Here is a 14,922-nt window from a genome sequence, read left to right on the forward strand (position 1 = left end):
TTTTACTCACGTATATAACACCACCAACTTGCGGACGAAATCGTTAACAATAGAAAAAGAGAGAATAGTGAAAGGAGTTGGGGACGATTTTTGTCTATTTAAATTATATGTAACAAACAATCCCTAAAAACAAATAGTAAGTTAGTAACAACCTAAACTTTTTGTTATGAATATTATTTATCTCATGGGTTATTGGGCATATTATTAGACCAAGTCAAACCATTATACTTGTCTCCTAAGTGATACTATTGTGTTTATCTCCCAGTCACACATTTGTATTTATCCCTTAATTTTCTTTTTTAAACTAATTTTTATTGTCCACGAATTTTTGAAGAATTCAATATTGATGCATTCCTGAAGGACTACATAGAGAATTTCAGAAGAATTTCAAAACTCAATTTTTATTGTCGGTTAATTCATAATGATGAATTCAATGAATCCTTTAACGGTTGCAAAAAAAAATATATACACAAATAAACATTACGTCATAACCTAATGTTTTTATTAGAGATCAATCTTGTTTTTTTTTCTTCTAATAATTCATATCCATACTATATATAAAGAAAACAACCCCTTTCAACTCTTTTTTTTTTTTTTTAAATTGCCCTCAATTAAAAAGTGTAACAAACTATTTTCCTTTATGATTTACAAAGTGTAACAAACTAGATGTGTATATTTATATTTACTTTTTTGTTATCCCAATTATACCCTTAGACAACTTTTTCTATAATAAAGATTGTTGTTAGTGTCATTAAAAAAAATAGATTATATTTTTTTGTTATACATAATTTTCAAACGTTATCGCAATAAAAAGAGCGGAAAATGAATGCACGTCTTTTCGCTAGTATATGAGAAAGGATTTGCGCAACTTCTTTATATTTGTTTTTTTTTTAAGTATTCTTTATATTTGGTTGTTACTAAATAATTCACTATTTTTATAAAGTTGGTTGTTACTAAATTCGTGTTGTTTTACAAATTTTGTCATTTATGTTACTAGATTTATGCTAGTTATTATAAAAGATTTGTGTAACAAATCAACTGTGACCGTTACTTTTTTTGACAAAATTGAAAACATTACTTAACAGCCAAATGTTTTACTAGAAAAGATTTATACAATCTTGTGATTTTCTTTCATATATGTTTACCCCTTTGGAAATTGAAGTGACATATACAAATTAAAATAAATTATTTTATTTATAATTCACTTTTTAACCTTTAATTGAATTGGTCAATACTTTTGTAAAATTGTATTTATCTCTACTTTCTTGTGTTGAACATATCCTGGTGGAAATCTATTTTTTAAAGGACATATGTTGTCGCCAATTCATTATATCATGGTTTACAATGGGAGAACTACTCTCTTGATCGAAAGATAGTATAGCAACATGAACTCTTCGGTTTTTGTTTTTTAAATAAATAAATAAAGGATGTAAGTTGCTAAAATTATTTATCACTGCTAATCCTTATTTATTAATTTTGTTACGTCTGCAGCAACTTAACCTAATTTTTTCCCGCTCATTTGCTTTATTAGGTTTGCAATTATTTAACCTAACAAATTCCATCTAAAAAAATGCATTGCACACCAATTTCATTCCTATCCTCTTGCTTTTTTTTAAGAAAATATTTTCTATCATATCAATCATCTTACGGGTTAAAGATTATTTATTGGTCTCTATTTATAGTCGAGAAAACCCGCGCGACGCACGGGTCAAAAGTCTAGTTTATATGAATTTTGAAACGCTGAAGTGAATAGTTCAGATTTAGCATTATTACATAATATATTCACAACATGAAAAAAAAGGTATCTTTATCAAAGCATCCATAAAAGGTTGCTCAAAGAAGCAAGTCTTTTTTTATTTTTATCATGATTATTTGGGATATAGTTCTCAAAAACTACAAATTTAATTTATCAAGATTATTTGGGATATAGTTCTCAAAGAACTACAAATTTAATATTAAAGCGTCATTGAAAGATTTCTCAAAGAAGGAATTTTTGTTAATCATTGTTTATGACAATTGGATGACTTCCTGAAGAACTACACATTTAAAACACAATTGAAATTTCTAACATTTATTTGATCTAAATAAAATAAAAAGTAAAATATGAGACATTACATATATTTCTATACAACTCGAATAAGCTCGTGAAGTAGCAAATTGAGTAAATATTTTCATGATTATTTTTGGAAGATTAGCAACATTTTTAATTGAACAAAGAGTGGTTCTTGATTAAAATGGTGAAAGGTCGCATTGAACGTCATTCCGAGAAGTGAATAGTTCAGACTATTTGTTTTACATAACCAAAGTCGTGGTTATGATATTTGATTTAGTAGAGGTTATTATTGATATGATAATGTCAACGTCATAAAATTCCATTAGTATGAACTTGGATGAGTTAGAAAATTAGTATTTGATCAAAGATTAATTTTACTCCACTATGTGATCAAAGTTTTTTTATGCGGTCATACTTCTAATCTATTGCTTGAATCATGCACGACCACTATATATTACGATACGGAAACAAGTTGAAAAAATTATGGATATATATTGAAGTATGGTTGTTCAAAAACGAACCAACTCAATAGAAAAACCACCATTCAAACCAACCCAAACCGAAATAAAAAAATAAAATTGCATTTGGTTCAGATGTATTCAGATCATTTTTTTTTTCTCAACTGCATGGTTTAGTTTGCGGTTTTTATTTTACCAACCAAAGCAAACAAAATGAAACCGCAACATAAGAAAAACTCTAATTATGCATATGTCACCTAGACCAATACTCATAGAAACTCAATGAAAACTTTTATAAAATGACATTTTTTTTTTGTTAAGTTTCTTCCTTGCTTTTTATTTCAAAAATGTATTTATGTGCTACTAGAACTTTTAGAGAATGATCGATACAATCTTAGTCTTTTGCATTTCTTACAGAATAGGATTACTTTTTGTTCATGTTTTTAATTATTATTATTTTTTAGAGGAATTCATGTTTTTAATTTAGTATATGTTGTTGAAAACATTGTTGGATGAAAATAAAATTGTAATATTTGATGAAATTTAAAACATTGTTTGAAACATTGCTGAAAATATATTGTATTTTAGTTTTTTAACTTGATTTTAATGGTGGAAACAAAAAGGATATATTGTCTCGAAGAAAACCGCATCAATCGATCCAACCCAGACCGCATTTATTTGATTTGATTTGGTTTGGTTTGGATTTTATTGTAAAAGTCACCCAAACCAAATCAAGCCACATACTTTTTTATCTTACGGTTTGGATGACTCTTAACTTCAAAACCAAACCAAACCGCACCACGAACACCCTTATATTGAAGAGTCAAAAGATTCTTCAATTCAGTAACTTTTGTGTCCAAAGTATTTGAGATTGTGCACCAAAATATTTCAGATTTCCTTCCAAAATATTTTTGCTGAACTTAGGGATTAAGAAAGCACTTAGAGGTACACCCCTACTATATAAACACTATCAATGTGTGTGATTCATCCAATGTAGGACTTCCACTTTTTTAAATTCTCACTCAACACTAGTTCTACCCAACATGGAACTTTGTGTTTAGTCTTTTAACTCCCAATTCCAACAAAACTTTTGTTGGAAAGCAATTCTGGTTGGAATTATATGTTATATGTAATGATTTTCTGTGATGTTTTATCTTTTATTTTTTTAGTAAGGGAAGGAGAGGAGTCGGATAATTTCTTCCCTGTAAATTCCATTGACATTGAAGTTACTCTTATGTATATCAATATTGGTTTTACTGCATTTGGACATATACTATTTAGCTTAAGACCTCCCTCAAACCCTTCTGAGCCTAATAGCTTAGTTTGCCAAATATATTTTGATTGAAACCAACTTATTTATTTAGTTTTGAGCTAAATTTTGCAGTGATACATTGTTCTTTAAAGACATAGTTAGTTACTTCGGATTCATTTTAGGGAGATTATTCTATCTATTTCGTTCTGCATAAAGTACAATGGATGTTCAGCTAAATTTTAGAATTTTTATATGATCTACAATTATCTTTTTTACTTGAAATTATTTTGGATGTTTCGCATTTTAAATTTTGTAATAACACTTTTGACCCGGAAGTTCAGGCAATGCTAACATACACTAGGGAACTAGAATCCTAAACTTGCTTTGATAAGAATAAGATATACAACCCAAACAAGAAACAGGTACAACTAAACTTAAAATTCTTGAAAGTTAAATAATCATAATTCTTGTATTACAAACACTAAATTTCATATTTTATGTACAAGAATAAATAATTGAATAATTATAAAAATGTGTATTCATTATCAATTACAATCTGCAAGTACTGATTATTTTGTTAATGCTGTGTATTTTTCAAGTCTTGCTTGTAGTTTCTTCGCCGTGCTCTTTTTCTTCCGAGAAATGCTTGCTACACAAGTTATAGTTGTTTGTTCTTATCAAACCCAATTTTGGAGCCTTGCTTTGATAATAGTCACTCTATCTTTCGATCAGCACGTTGGGATTTTGGTTTTGGTTATCTCTGTATGTTCTACCATGTAATGGGACCTCACAACCTGTTCATATCAAATCTTGTGTCCTTATTGGCTTTTTAACTGAAAAACCATTTCACTATGTATCAGATCGATATTAGCTCTTTCAGAATTGATCCACATTGAAACCAACCAATCTAAATTGTAAAAAGCAACAATCTCATGATAGATGTGCCCATACTTTACTTATATGCCCATAGTTTTAACAATGAAAAATGAATTTAATCCTAGAATCAACTAAGAACAAGAAAACAGTTTACTTATATTAGCCGCAAACCACTGATGTATCGGTTTTGAGAGAGCGCACATGTAAACCACCAGTTCTGTTTGAGACAAAATTTGCATCAGATTAATAAGTCCTTATTATTCTAGCTCTGATTGATCATGGGATTTTGATGCCAACAATTTTCCTATTTTGAGTCATGTCTGAGTTTTAACCTTCGTTACAGTTTAGACCAACTTGAGTTGGGAATAGTGTCTCCCATAGAACACTTGAACATTAACTTTCACAATCTACATATCAACATCAGTAAGCTGTGAGAACTTCATTTTGGGGATGCTGCCTGACCTATGAAGCATCGACACAGACACGACATTGGTAGTAGTAATTACAGAAAGAAAAAAAAAATTGAATGTAATCACATGTCTCGGTGTCGTGTTGGTATTCAAATATTAGTATGGACTAGTATATACGTTGTGCTAGAATAAAACAATTTAATACTTCTGAGAATTCAACGTCACCATACAATTAGAGGGTCTTCCTAACGTGAACTACATAATCAAATGCTTCACCACATAACGGAAACTTGGCTGTTTGTTTTATTTATCAGCAAACAACCATTAAGTTGGTGATTACTGCATTTTTGTGGCACAAAGAGAATACAAATTTTACTGCCAGAACATACATTTCTTAGCAGATTTTTTGCAAGCAAATACTCTATGATTTTGGAGAAATCAGACGCATACCAAAAATAATATCATGGTAAAAAAAAAAAAAAAAAACAGATATTCAAATTGAATTAACAAAGCATACCAAACACGCATGAATCAACAAATATCTGAGTGCCAACAAGGATCCTAATCCAAATTTTTTTCTTGAAGATAAACACTCGACAATAAATCGACACAATAATAATAGCCTAGTTTGTCATCATAGCCATCACTTAGACTTCCACGTTCAGAATCAATAATGAAAATCCTCCTCCTCCTCCTCATCATCATCATCATCATCATCTTCGTCGTCATCATTATCAGATATCTCCCAATAACAGTGTTCTTTATAGTTATCACGAACTCTCATTCGCAAATCATTGATTTGATCAATGCACCTTTTCTCCAAATCTTCATTCAAATAATGACAATCACTAATGTCAAGAGATTCAAGAAGAGATCGCATTTATCAATAATGGCGAGCACACCATGTTCAGGGAGCTTGTGTCCTTTCATATCAAGATGGCGTAGACCAGGCATCGTTTCAGCAATAAGAAACGCCATTTTTTCAGAGTAACAAGTTCGGAACGAGAATGAGTTATATTTAAGCGATTTCAAAAGAGGGCAAAATCGACCAAGGGCTTCAAGAGAGACATTGGTTAGGTAGCAATGTGAAATGTCCACTTTCTCCAGCTGTGGAAGCTTTCTCACGGCTTTAATAAATCCTTGAGGTAATTTATTACTTGGAATAATTGACTTTCTTTTTCAATCAATGGTTGGTACTTTAAGAAATTATGATTGATGGTGATTTAAGCAAATAACAGTCTATATATGAGTCAAATGCAATAAATTTATCGCTTGTTTGATTTTAAGAAAACATTCTTACTGTTTTCACAAATTTATAAAGATGCTATGTTTTTCTTCCACAGATACTTTTTTTCTATAAGTCCAAAAGATCCTAAAGTTTTGAAAAGGAATCAATTTTACTAGACAAACCAGAAAGTGTTGTAATCAAACAGGAAATAAACTGGGATAGGAATATGCCTGTCCAAACCTAGGAAAATCTATAACTGAAAAACTTTCTATTCCCAAAAATAAAACCCCTACTTATTGAATTGAAGGCATGATCTAAATCAATCCCCTCCATACTCTATTTACAACCTTATCTACTATAGTCACACATTCCTTTGATACCTATACTGATTTAAAAAATTCTGAATTTTCAGCAACTTAATCTAAACCACCAGTTCTGCATGTGACAAAGATTAATAAGTCCTTATTGTTCTAGCTCTGGTTGGTCATGGGATTTTAACTTTCCCTAGGTAACAGTTTGGATCAACATGGGTTGGGAATATTTAGTGCAACCCACAGATCACATGAACCTTAACTTTCACAATCTATATATCAACATCAGTAAGCTGTGAGAGCTTCATCCAAAGGCGGTTTCGCCATACAATTAAAGGGTCTTCCTAGCGTGAACTAAATTATCAGCTAACAACCAATAAGCTGGTGATTACTGCATTTTAGTGGCACAATGAGAACACTAATTTTACTGCTAGAATATATAACTCTTACTCGAATTTTTAGCAAGCAAACTTATTTTGGAGAAATCACACATATACTGGAAATAAAATCATAGTAAATGATAAGACTTCAACAAAAATCACAATCAAAATCATTCAGAAACAAAAACATAGATACTTGTTTGAAACGAATCAAAAACGAAAAGGACTTGTTTGGGACTTTTGAAACTTAAAGGACTTGTTTGGGACTTTTGAAACTTAAAGGGCCACTTTGGGAAAAACAAAAAACTTAAAGGAGCTTTAGATGCATTTGACCTTATAAGATTATACTAACTTTTGAAAGATGATAATTGTTAATTTTTTTTTTTTTTTACAAGTAATTGTTAACTCTTAATAGCTGAATTTTGCAAAACTATATTATCAATTTTTGTGTGATGTGGCAACAATGGTCCTAGAGCTCGACACACAAGCGTTTTTCTTATTTGTGGTTTTAAATTTGTATATTATTAAGAATAAGAATTAAGATTACGATAAGATAAAGGTTAAGATTAAGATATATTTTTTTTAAAAAAAAAAACGATATTCATTTATTCAAACTTGTAGAGTATATCGATATAATACAAATCCAAAGTCACTAAAACAAAAAGGATGAACTTGAGAACAAACTCTCAACATTCATGTTAATGGCATAAAACGGCAGAGTACATATGCCTACAAATATGACTATATTCAAGCCACTGAAATACTCATGTTCCGGATATGTAACGTTGACGACGCAAAAGTCATTTATTGAATTTGCACTTTATCAAAGCTGATCTTTCAATCTGAATCAAATAAACACTGCACTAAGACAGAAAATCAAAAACACTCCGCACGAAGAAGGGAAATCAAAATAAACAAAGTCGTGCTAGACGATGAAATCAAAAAAATAAACGAAAGAAAACTGAAAATATGTGAAAATCACTTATTTTGTTAAAAGATGAAGAATATATATATAATGAGTAACCAAAAAAATATATAAAAAATGAATGTTTATATATATATATATATATATATATATATATATATATATATATATTATAAACATGTTTAAATATACTAATAAATATTTTTAATTAGACTTATAGTTATGGTCAATATTTTTTATCATCATGGTATGGTACGAAGTTTTCATTGTCGTTTAGCGGTGATTAGTCCCCATCAACGAACTTGTGGGGACGATATATGAGTTCTCTCTTTTCAACTAAAGTTATTTCATACGTAGAAGCTAGAGATTGAACCCCTGACCACTTGCTTAAGAGGTTCAAGTCCCTCGCCACTTGTACCAATTTATTATGGCAAAATTACATTCTTAGTTCCTTAACTTAGTTTAAGGTAACAATTTGATTATTTATATTTTTTCACGTTATTGGTGCCCTTTTAGTTCATTTGTATATGAATTTTTCAAGCTTCAAATATAAGATTCATATGCAAACATAACTGAAATATCATAAATTCGAAGACTGAGAGATCACGTGGATATAAAATTATAGATTTGAAAATTGAAAATTCATAAGCAAATGGATTAAAAGGGCGAAAATGACGTAAAAAAAATATAAATTACTAAATTGTTATTTTAAAGAGTAAATTACACTCCCCTCCCCTAAGAGAAGCTTGAATTACACTCCCCTCCCCTCTTATGTTAAATTATACACTCACCTCCCTTGAAAAATAAAATTTATACTACCCTCACTTATAAGATGCTTGAATTACAACCTCCTCCCTTAATAATTAAATATACACTACACTTTAATCCATTTTAACATAAATAAATATTTTTATGATATATACTAATTTTGAACTACCATTTAAGAAAAATAAATTCATTTCTTTATAATTTAAATGTCAATGATAATTAAATTTAAATATTTTGCTATTGATTTTATAATTTAGAGTATAAAATTAACTTTTAAATAATCATTCTTTATTGTCTTTAGTAATTTTTCACATATTTTAATTTTATTTTGGGTTGTTTCATATTTGATTATAGGGTTTAAAACTACACGTTAATGAAATTGTAAATAAAAAATAGCGAAAATACGTATTCAAATTTTAATTATATTAAAATAGACCCGCAATACTTTCCAAAGTGTGTTAGATTTTTATTTGCTAGATTATTAGAAATAAAAAAAAATATTGAGGGAGTAAAATGTAGATTTTAACATAAGAGGGAGTAGAATGTAATTCAAGCTTCTCTTAGGGGAGGGGAGTGAAAAAATTTCTAATATGTTTTGAATAAGAGGGGAGGAGAGTGTATATTTTAACATAAGAGGGGAGGGAAGTGTAATTCAAGCATCTTTGAGGGGAGGGAGTGTAATTTACTCTATTTTAAATGAAGTTAAGGTACCACAAATGTTATTTTGTCTTTCATTATTGGTAAATCAATTTTTTGTTAATCCTAAATTAAAACATTAACCAATTTAAAATATTTCATTTCTCGATTTTTAGTTGAAACGATTTTTAGTTGAAACAATTCTTGATCAAACTTTATTTATCTTTCGACTGAACTTTGGATTATTATCTCCCCCTTCCCCTAGAAGTCAGAGGATTAACACACACAAAAATATCATTTTAATCCAATTTAAATAGCTCAATATCAAAAAATTTAAAAAATGATATTTATAAAACTATTTTGTGATAACTTCGGAGACAAGTCTTTCTCATACTCTCAATATATTTTACTCTATCTATCTCTTTCTCACTCTATAGCTTTTTGTCCCAAAAGATAAGAGTAGAAAAAGTTGTCCTAAAGGTGTATTTGAATGGTTAAAAAAACAAGCATTGGACAAGGCTAAACAACACAACACAATATGAACCTACTAATTGTTGTCTCTGAATATTGTACCATGTACATGCATAGGACCTGTAATTCATTTGTTATATTCAATTTGTTTATATCAAGTTTATCGTCCTTGGTTTTTTAACTGACAATCAATTTAGGTTTCAAATCCAAACCGGCTTCTTCAAAATTGATTCACCTTAAAACCAGTTAATCTAAATTGTATAAGGTAACAATCTCATGATTTCCTTGGGGCATTGATGAAATAAGAACAAGAAAACATCGTCCTTATACACTCATAGTTTTAAAAGCTTAGAGAGTGCACAAATATAAACCACCAGTTTCTGCAAGCAACAAAAATTTCTTTAGATTAATAAGTCTCATTCTAGCTCTATTAATTAACAAAGGATGCAAACCTTTCATGTTTTAGTAAAATATCCACGGATGGTTTAACTACACTAGTAAAAGTAAACACTCATGCATAATTAGCATATAAGTAAACCATTTGATTTATAAAGAATGGCAAGAAAACCAACAATAGTGAGCTCGTGTTTTCGGATATCAAGATGGCATTGCTTATACTTAATTCTTCCAATCTAAAAGCAAATATGTATGTCTAAAAAATATTTTCCCTCTTTCTGTTTTTGAATTTATTCCTGCAATCAGTTTATCTGTAATATGGTGTTTATATCAAAGTAACTGGAATGTCAGCACATATATTATATAGCAGGCATGTGACAATACTATAGACATATATTATATACTAATCAACAAATTTTTTAACAATGTACACAAAACGAATATTATATGTCATTTGTACAACTAGCCCAGTTTTCTTGTACACATAGTTTTTTTTTTCTCTAAGTACAAAAGATCCTAAATTTGTGAAAAGTGTTGTAAACAAACAGGAAATTTTTTTGGAGAGGAATATGCATAATCTAAATCAGTGAGTTCACCTCTGAACATAATACTATGAATAACCTTTGATACCTACACTGATTTCAAAAATTATAGATTTTCAGCTACTAGGGTCTTTACATCAAGGCATGCATCAGTAAAAGATATCAGATCTTGCATGTCTAAGTAATTTTTATTACAATTTTATATATTTTAGAAATGCAATTAAGGATCAGTCCATGTCAATATGTCATATATCTAAGAAAATTAAATGTACTTATAAGATAGCTTATTTGAAAAGATATAACAAATGCACCATTAACATAATTTGTCTTACTTGTACATGATTTTGTGCTACAAAGTGTTCAGTCAATTTTACTTATTGTTGACTCTGTATTGCTGTATGTTGTACCGTACATATGACTCGAGAAGGATATGATATGAAATGAGATTTGAGTGATGCATTGTGTTGAGTGTGTGGCTAATGTACTTTGATTCATTTGTTATACAGGATTTGTTCATTTCAAATCTATCATCTTCCTAGCGTGACCTACGTTATCAGCTAAAAACCAATAAGCTGGTGATTACTGCATTTTGTGGCACAAAGACAACACAAATAATACTACTAGAATATATAAATTTTTAGTAAGCAAATGATAAGACTTGTCCAACAAAAATTACAATCAAAATCATTCAAAACAAAAATATAGATAACCCAACTTATTAAGAAAGCATGCCAACCACGCATGAATCAACAAAAAGAAGCATGATCATTTAAATAGTTTACTCTTGGGTGGTTTATAACAACCTGGCAGTCGCAAATCCTTGATCTGATTAATGCACCTTTTCTTCAAATCGTCATTCAAATTCAAATGACAAAAGCTAATGTCAAGATATTCAAGAAGAGGGCATTTATCAACAATGGCGAGCACACCAAGTTCAGTGAGCTTGTGTCCACTCATACTAAGATGGCGTAGACCAGGCATTGTTTCAGCAATAACAAACGCCATTTTATCAGAGACACAAGAGTCAAGCGACCATGAATTATATTGAAGCGATTTCAAAAGTGGGCAAGATCGACCAAGGGCTTCAAGAGTGGCCGATGTAATGGAAGATGGAACAAAAACCTTCTCTAACTGCGGAAGCTTTCTAACGACTTCACTAAATACTTCATCTGTAATGCTGCCAAACATTACCCACATACAACGTAGGTGACTGCCACTGTAAAATTTGAATTAAGAAAAAAAAAAATATTAAAAATGTTCATGAAAACAATAAGATATATACGGTTAAATGCAGGAAAAAAAAAACTCATTACTTATCAGCTATTAATTTGAGGAGATCACTGGTTCCATAATAATCCTCAATAATAATGCTCTCAAGATGACCGCAACTTAGTTTAACAGCACTGCAACAAATCTTCTCCATTTCCCAAGGATTAGCATCAATGTATTTGGGCATATAAAGAGTGCGCCACATGAGAGGATCCATGCAAATCTTCAACCACTGAGTGCACACAAGGGATACATTCGTCAAAATTGGTAATATACCAAGCCTCTTGATGATGTTTGCTGTCAAATCACTCGGAAGATCAAGCCAATTTGGTCGCTTTACGAGAAAGAACCTATTTTTTTTCTTTGACCTTGACCTAGCCTTTGTGCTCTCACTTTCCTCTTCCATTGCTGGAATTGAAGAAATGGCCAAGGAACTGAAACGATTAGATAATTTGATTCCTGTATTGTTGTAACCTTTTATAGAAACCATATCGTTAAAGTAGAAACGTTTTGAGAGAGAAACGTTGTTAGCGTCTAGGGGACGATGAAAGTGTTTGACAATAGAAAAAGAGTTAACAGTGAAAGGAGAAATGGCGGCTAGGGTTCCAAACAAGTTATGAAATTACTAATAAGGGGCATTTGGCGGTTCAAGGGTGATCCGTTCAACCCGATCACCCAATCCAATATGCATTTTACTCGGACTCGTTCGAGTTTGGATCCAACACGAATTACTTATTCAAATCAGAAAAACTATTACTTTTCTCACCCTATCAAATTTCCGTGCGTCCTATTTTTTTGGAAAATATCATTTGTTCGGATTATATAATTGAAATAGATTATTAGGTAATTTTAAGGATTGTATATTCCAAAACATAATAAAATAAATAGAAAGTGTATCGTAATTGATATCAAAGGTCTTTGTTGTTCGTTGTACAATCCCCGCATAAACTGCAAAGCAATTTCTTGGATTGTATGAGCGGTCAGCAGTGACCATGATATCATAACCACTCCTAACTAAAAAAAAGAGAAAGAAAAAGTAAGAAAGGATGATAAATGAAAAATGAATGAATATGTTGAAGCAAGCAAGTATATTCATAACCATAAATCTATCATAGGTTGTAACTACAGTCGAAGGAAACGTTTACAATGCATAAACCGACTAAAAATGCAATAAACACACCACAAACCGTCCAAACCTTGGGTGTAACGCCACAATCCATGCAATCTGGGAGGTTTCAGATTATATAATCTGAAACATTCTAGAACTTTTTGGATTGTGTTATAGAGAGTAATAAAAAGGAAAGATATAAATAATTTTAAGATAATGTGAATCAAAATAAAACAAACGGTCCCTATTTACACATGAGAAGTCCTGTAATCTGAATATCCCAGACTGTGTTTAAGTTTGATTCTTGGAGGGTTTTCATAGTGAATGACATAGGAAAAAAAGGTACACAACATAATTCAATGACATAAAATGTAACACCCTATTTTCCCAACATAAAAATTTCATAATAAAAATCAGAGTTTCTCAATCATAACAGAATGTCACATTCTTTTCTTAAAATCATAAACTGAATAAATAAATATTTATCCTTCAAAATCCAACAACGTAATTATTTTAAAACTTCGCAGCGGAATAATTCAACATCTTAAATAATCTTTGGCACAAGGGCCTCAACATAAAATCTCATAAAATCTTAGTTCAACAATAATTCTTGAAAACTTCTAAAATAATACGTAAGGAACAGAAAGCAACAACAAAATTCCCATCCCGTTACGTATCAGAGCACCTAAGACACACACTTGTGAGGAGTCCACTCACTACCGCAACTAGTCTTGGTTACCTGCAAGTTACCCATATGAAGAGCAACATTTTCAAGCAGAAGGGGTGAGATTTCACAAACAACAATATTAAGCATATAATTCATCAATTACATTTAACAACATAAACATCATCAACATATCATAATAATAATCATGTAACATCATGTCATCATCATAAACAACTTCATATTCAACTTCGTAAATTAATCTTTAACAACTTGATGAATTTGACTCGACTATGCAACTCTTAACATCTTAAATCATCTTGACAATGCAAATGCATGTGGTACCAATCAGAGCATCAAGCCCCCAACATATTTGAGCGTAAAAAGGCTCCAGGGCATCAAGCCCCCAACATATTTGAGCAAAATCTCCATGGCATCAAGCCCCCAACATATTTGAGCGTAAAAAGGCTCCAGGGCATCAAGCCCTCAACTTTGAATGAGTATGCATGGACTCAACATCTTACATCTTAAACATCTTGAACATCATGAACATCTCATATGACTCCAATAATTTGGACGACATCTTACAACTTTACAACTTAGACCGACATTTACAACTTTATGACATTAATGGTCAACAACAGCAAAACAGCAACATATGCAGCAAATAACAGCTCTTATACATCATATAATCATTAAAGAATGAATCGCATGAACATGATCATCATAAGTAATACTTAAGGTGCATATTTAACAACATCACATTACTATTAATATTAATTATCTTAATTCAGGTCTTCTGGACAGCTTCTAACATCATCAATAACCATTCCTACCCCAAGGTCGTCTCATGACTACACGTGCGAAAGGTTTGCAAGGCAACAATTCAAGGCAGCCTACCACTAGCTAGACTCATCACATCATAGGTTAAATACTCATAAACACCTTAATTGAACTCAAAGTACACAAGCTTTGAAGTTTGGAGACAATCCATAAGTTTTGGTTTAACTTAGAAATAGTTATGCCAAATTTTCATAAAGTTTTACTAAGACCCACTTGGAGTATTTTCATCATAACTCAAAATCTAAAAATCATTTTTGAGCCAAACCAAGACCATTAGAAAGCTAACACAATTATCTAAAACTTTCATGTTTACACCGAATGCAAATTCAAAA

At 30.6% G+C, this 14,922-nt stretch overlaps 1 protein-coding gene across 1 annotated transcript; it reads right to left on the reverse strand.

Annotated features, from left to right (window-relative positions):
- Positions 1 to 11,390: 11,390 nt before the first annotated feature.
- LOC146940549 (putative F-box/LRR-repeat protein 9) lies at positions 11,391 to 12,559 on the reverse strand. Its single transcript, XM_085754239.1, has 2 exons — positions 12,020 to 12,559; positions 11,391 to 11,922 (listed from the first exon to the last, which is right to left on the reverse strand). Exons 1-2 carry the CDS (start codon positions 12,463 to 12,465, stop codon positions 11,472 to 11,474), a joined length of 897 nt encoding a protein of 298 aa, XP_085610365.1. The 5' UTR covers positions 12,466 to 12,559; the 3' UTR covers positions 11,391 to 11,471.
- Positions 12,560 to 14,922: the final 2,363 nt, after the last annotated feature.

The sequence above is a fragment of the Medicago sativa genome, chromosome 3 (assembly GCF_051527215.1).
Source record: "Medicago sativa cultivar Bolivia chromosome 3, Bolivia_mono, whole genome shotgun sequence".
Taxonomy (NCBI): Eukaryota; Viridiplantae; Streptophyta; class Magnoliopsida; order Fabales; family Fabaceae; genus Medicago; species Medicago sativa.

Coding starts and splice junctions, on each gene's coding strand:
- LOC146940549 (XM_085754239.1), bottom strand. CDS start 12,465: ATGGTTTCTATAAAAGGTTACAACAATACAGGAATCAAATTATCTAAT. Junction 11,923..12,019: donor CTCAAATTAATAGCTGATAA/GTAATGAGTTTT, acceptor CAAATTTTACAG/TGGCAGTCACCTACGTTGTA.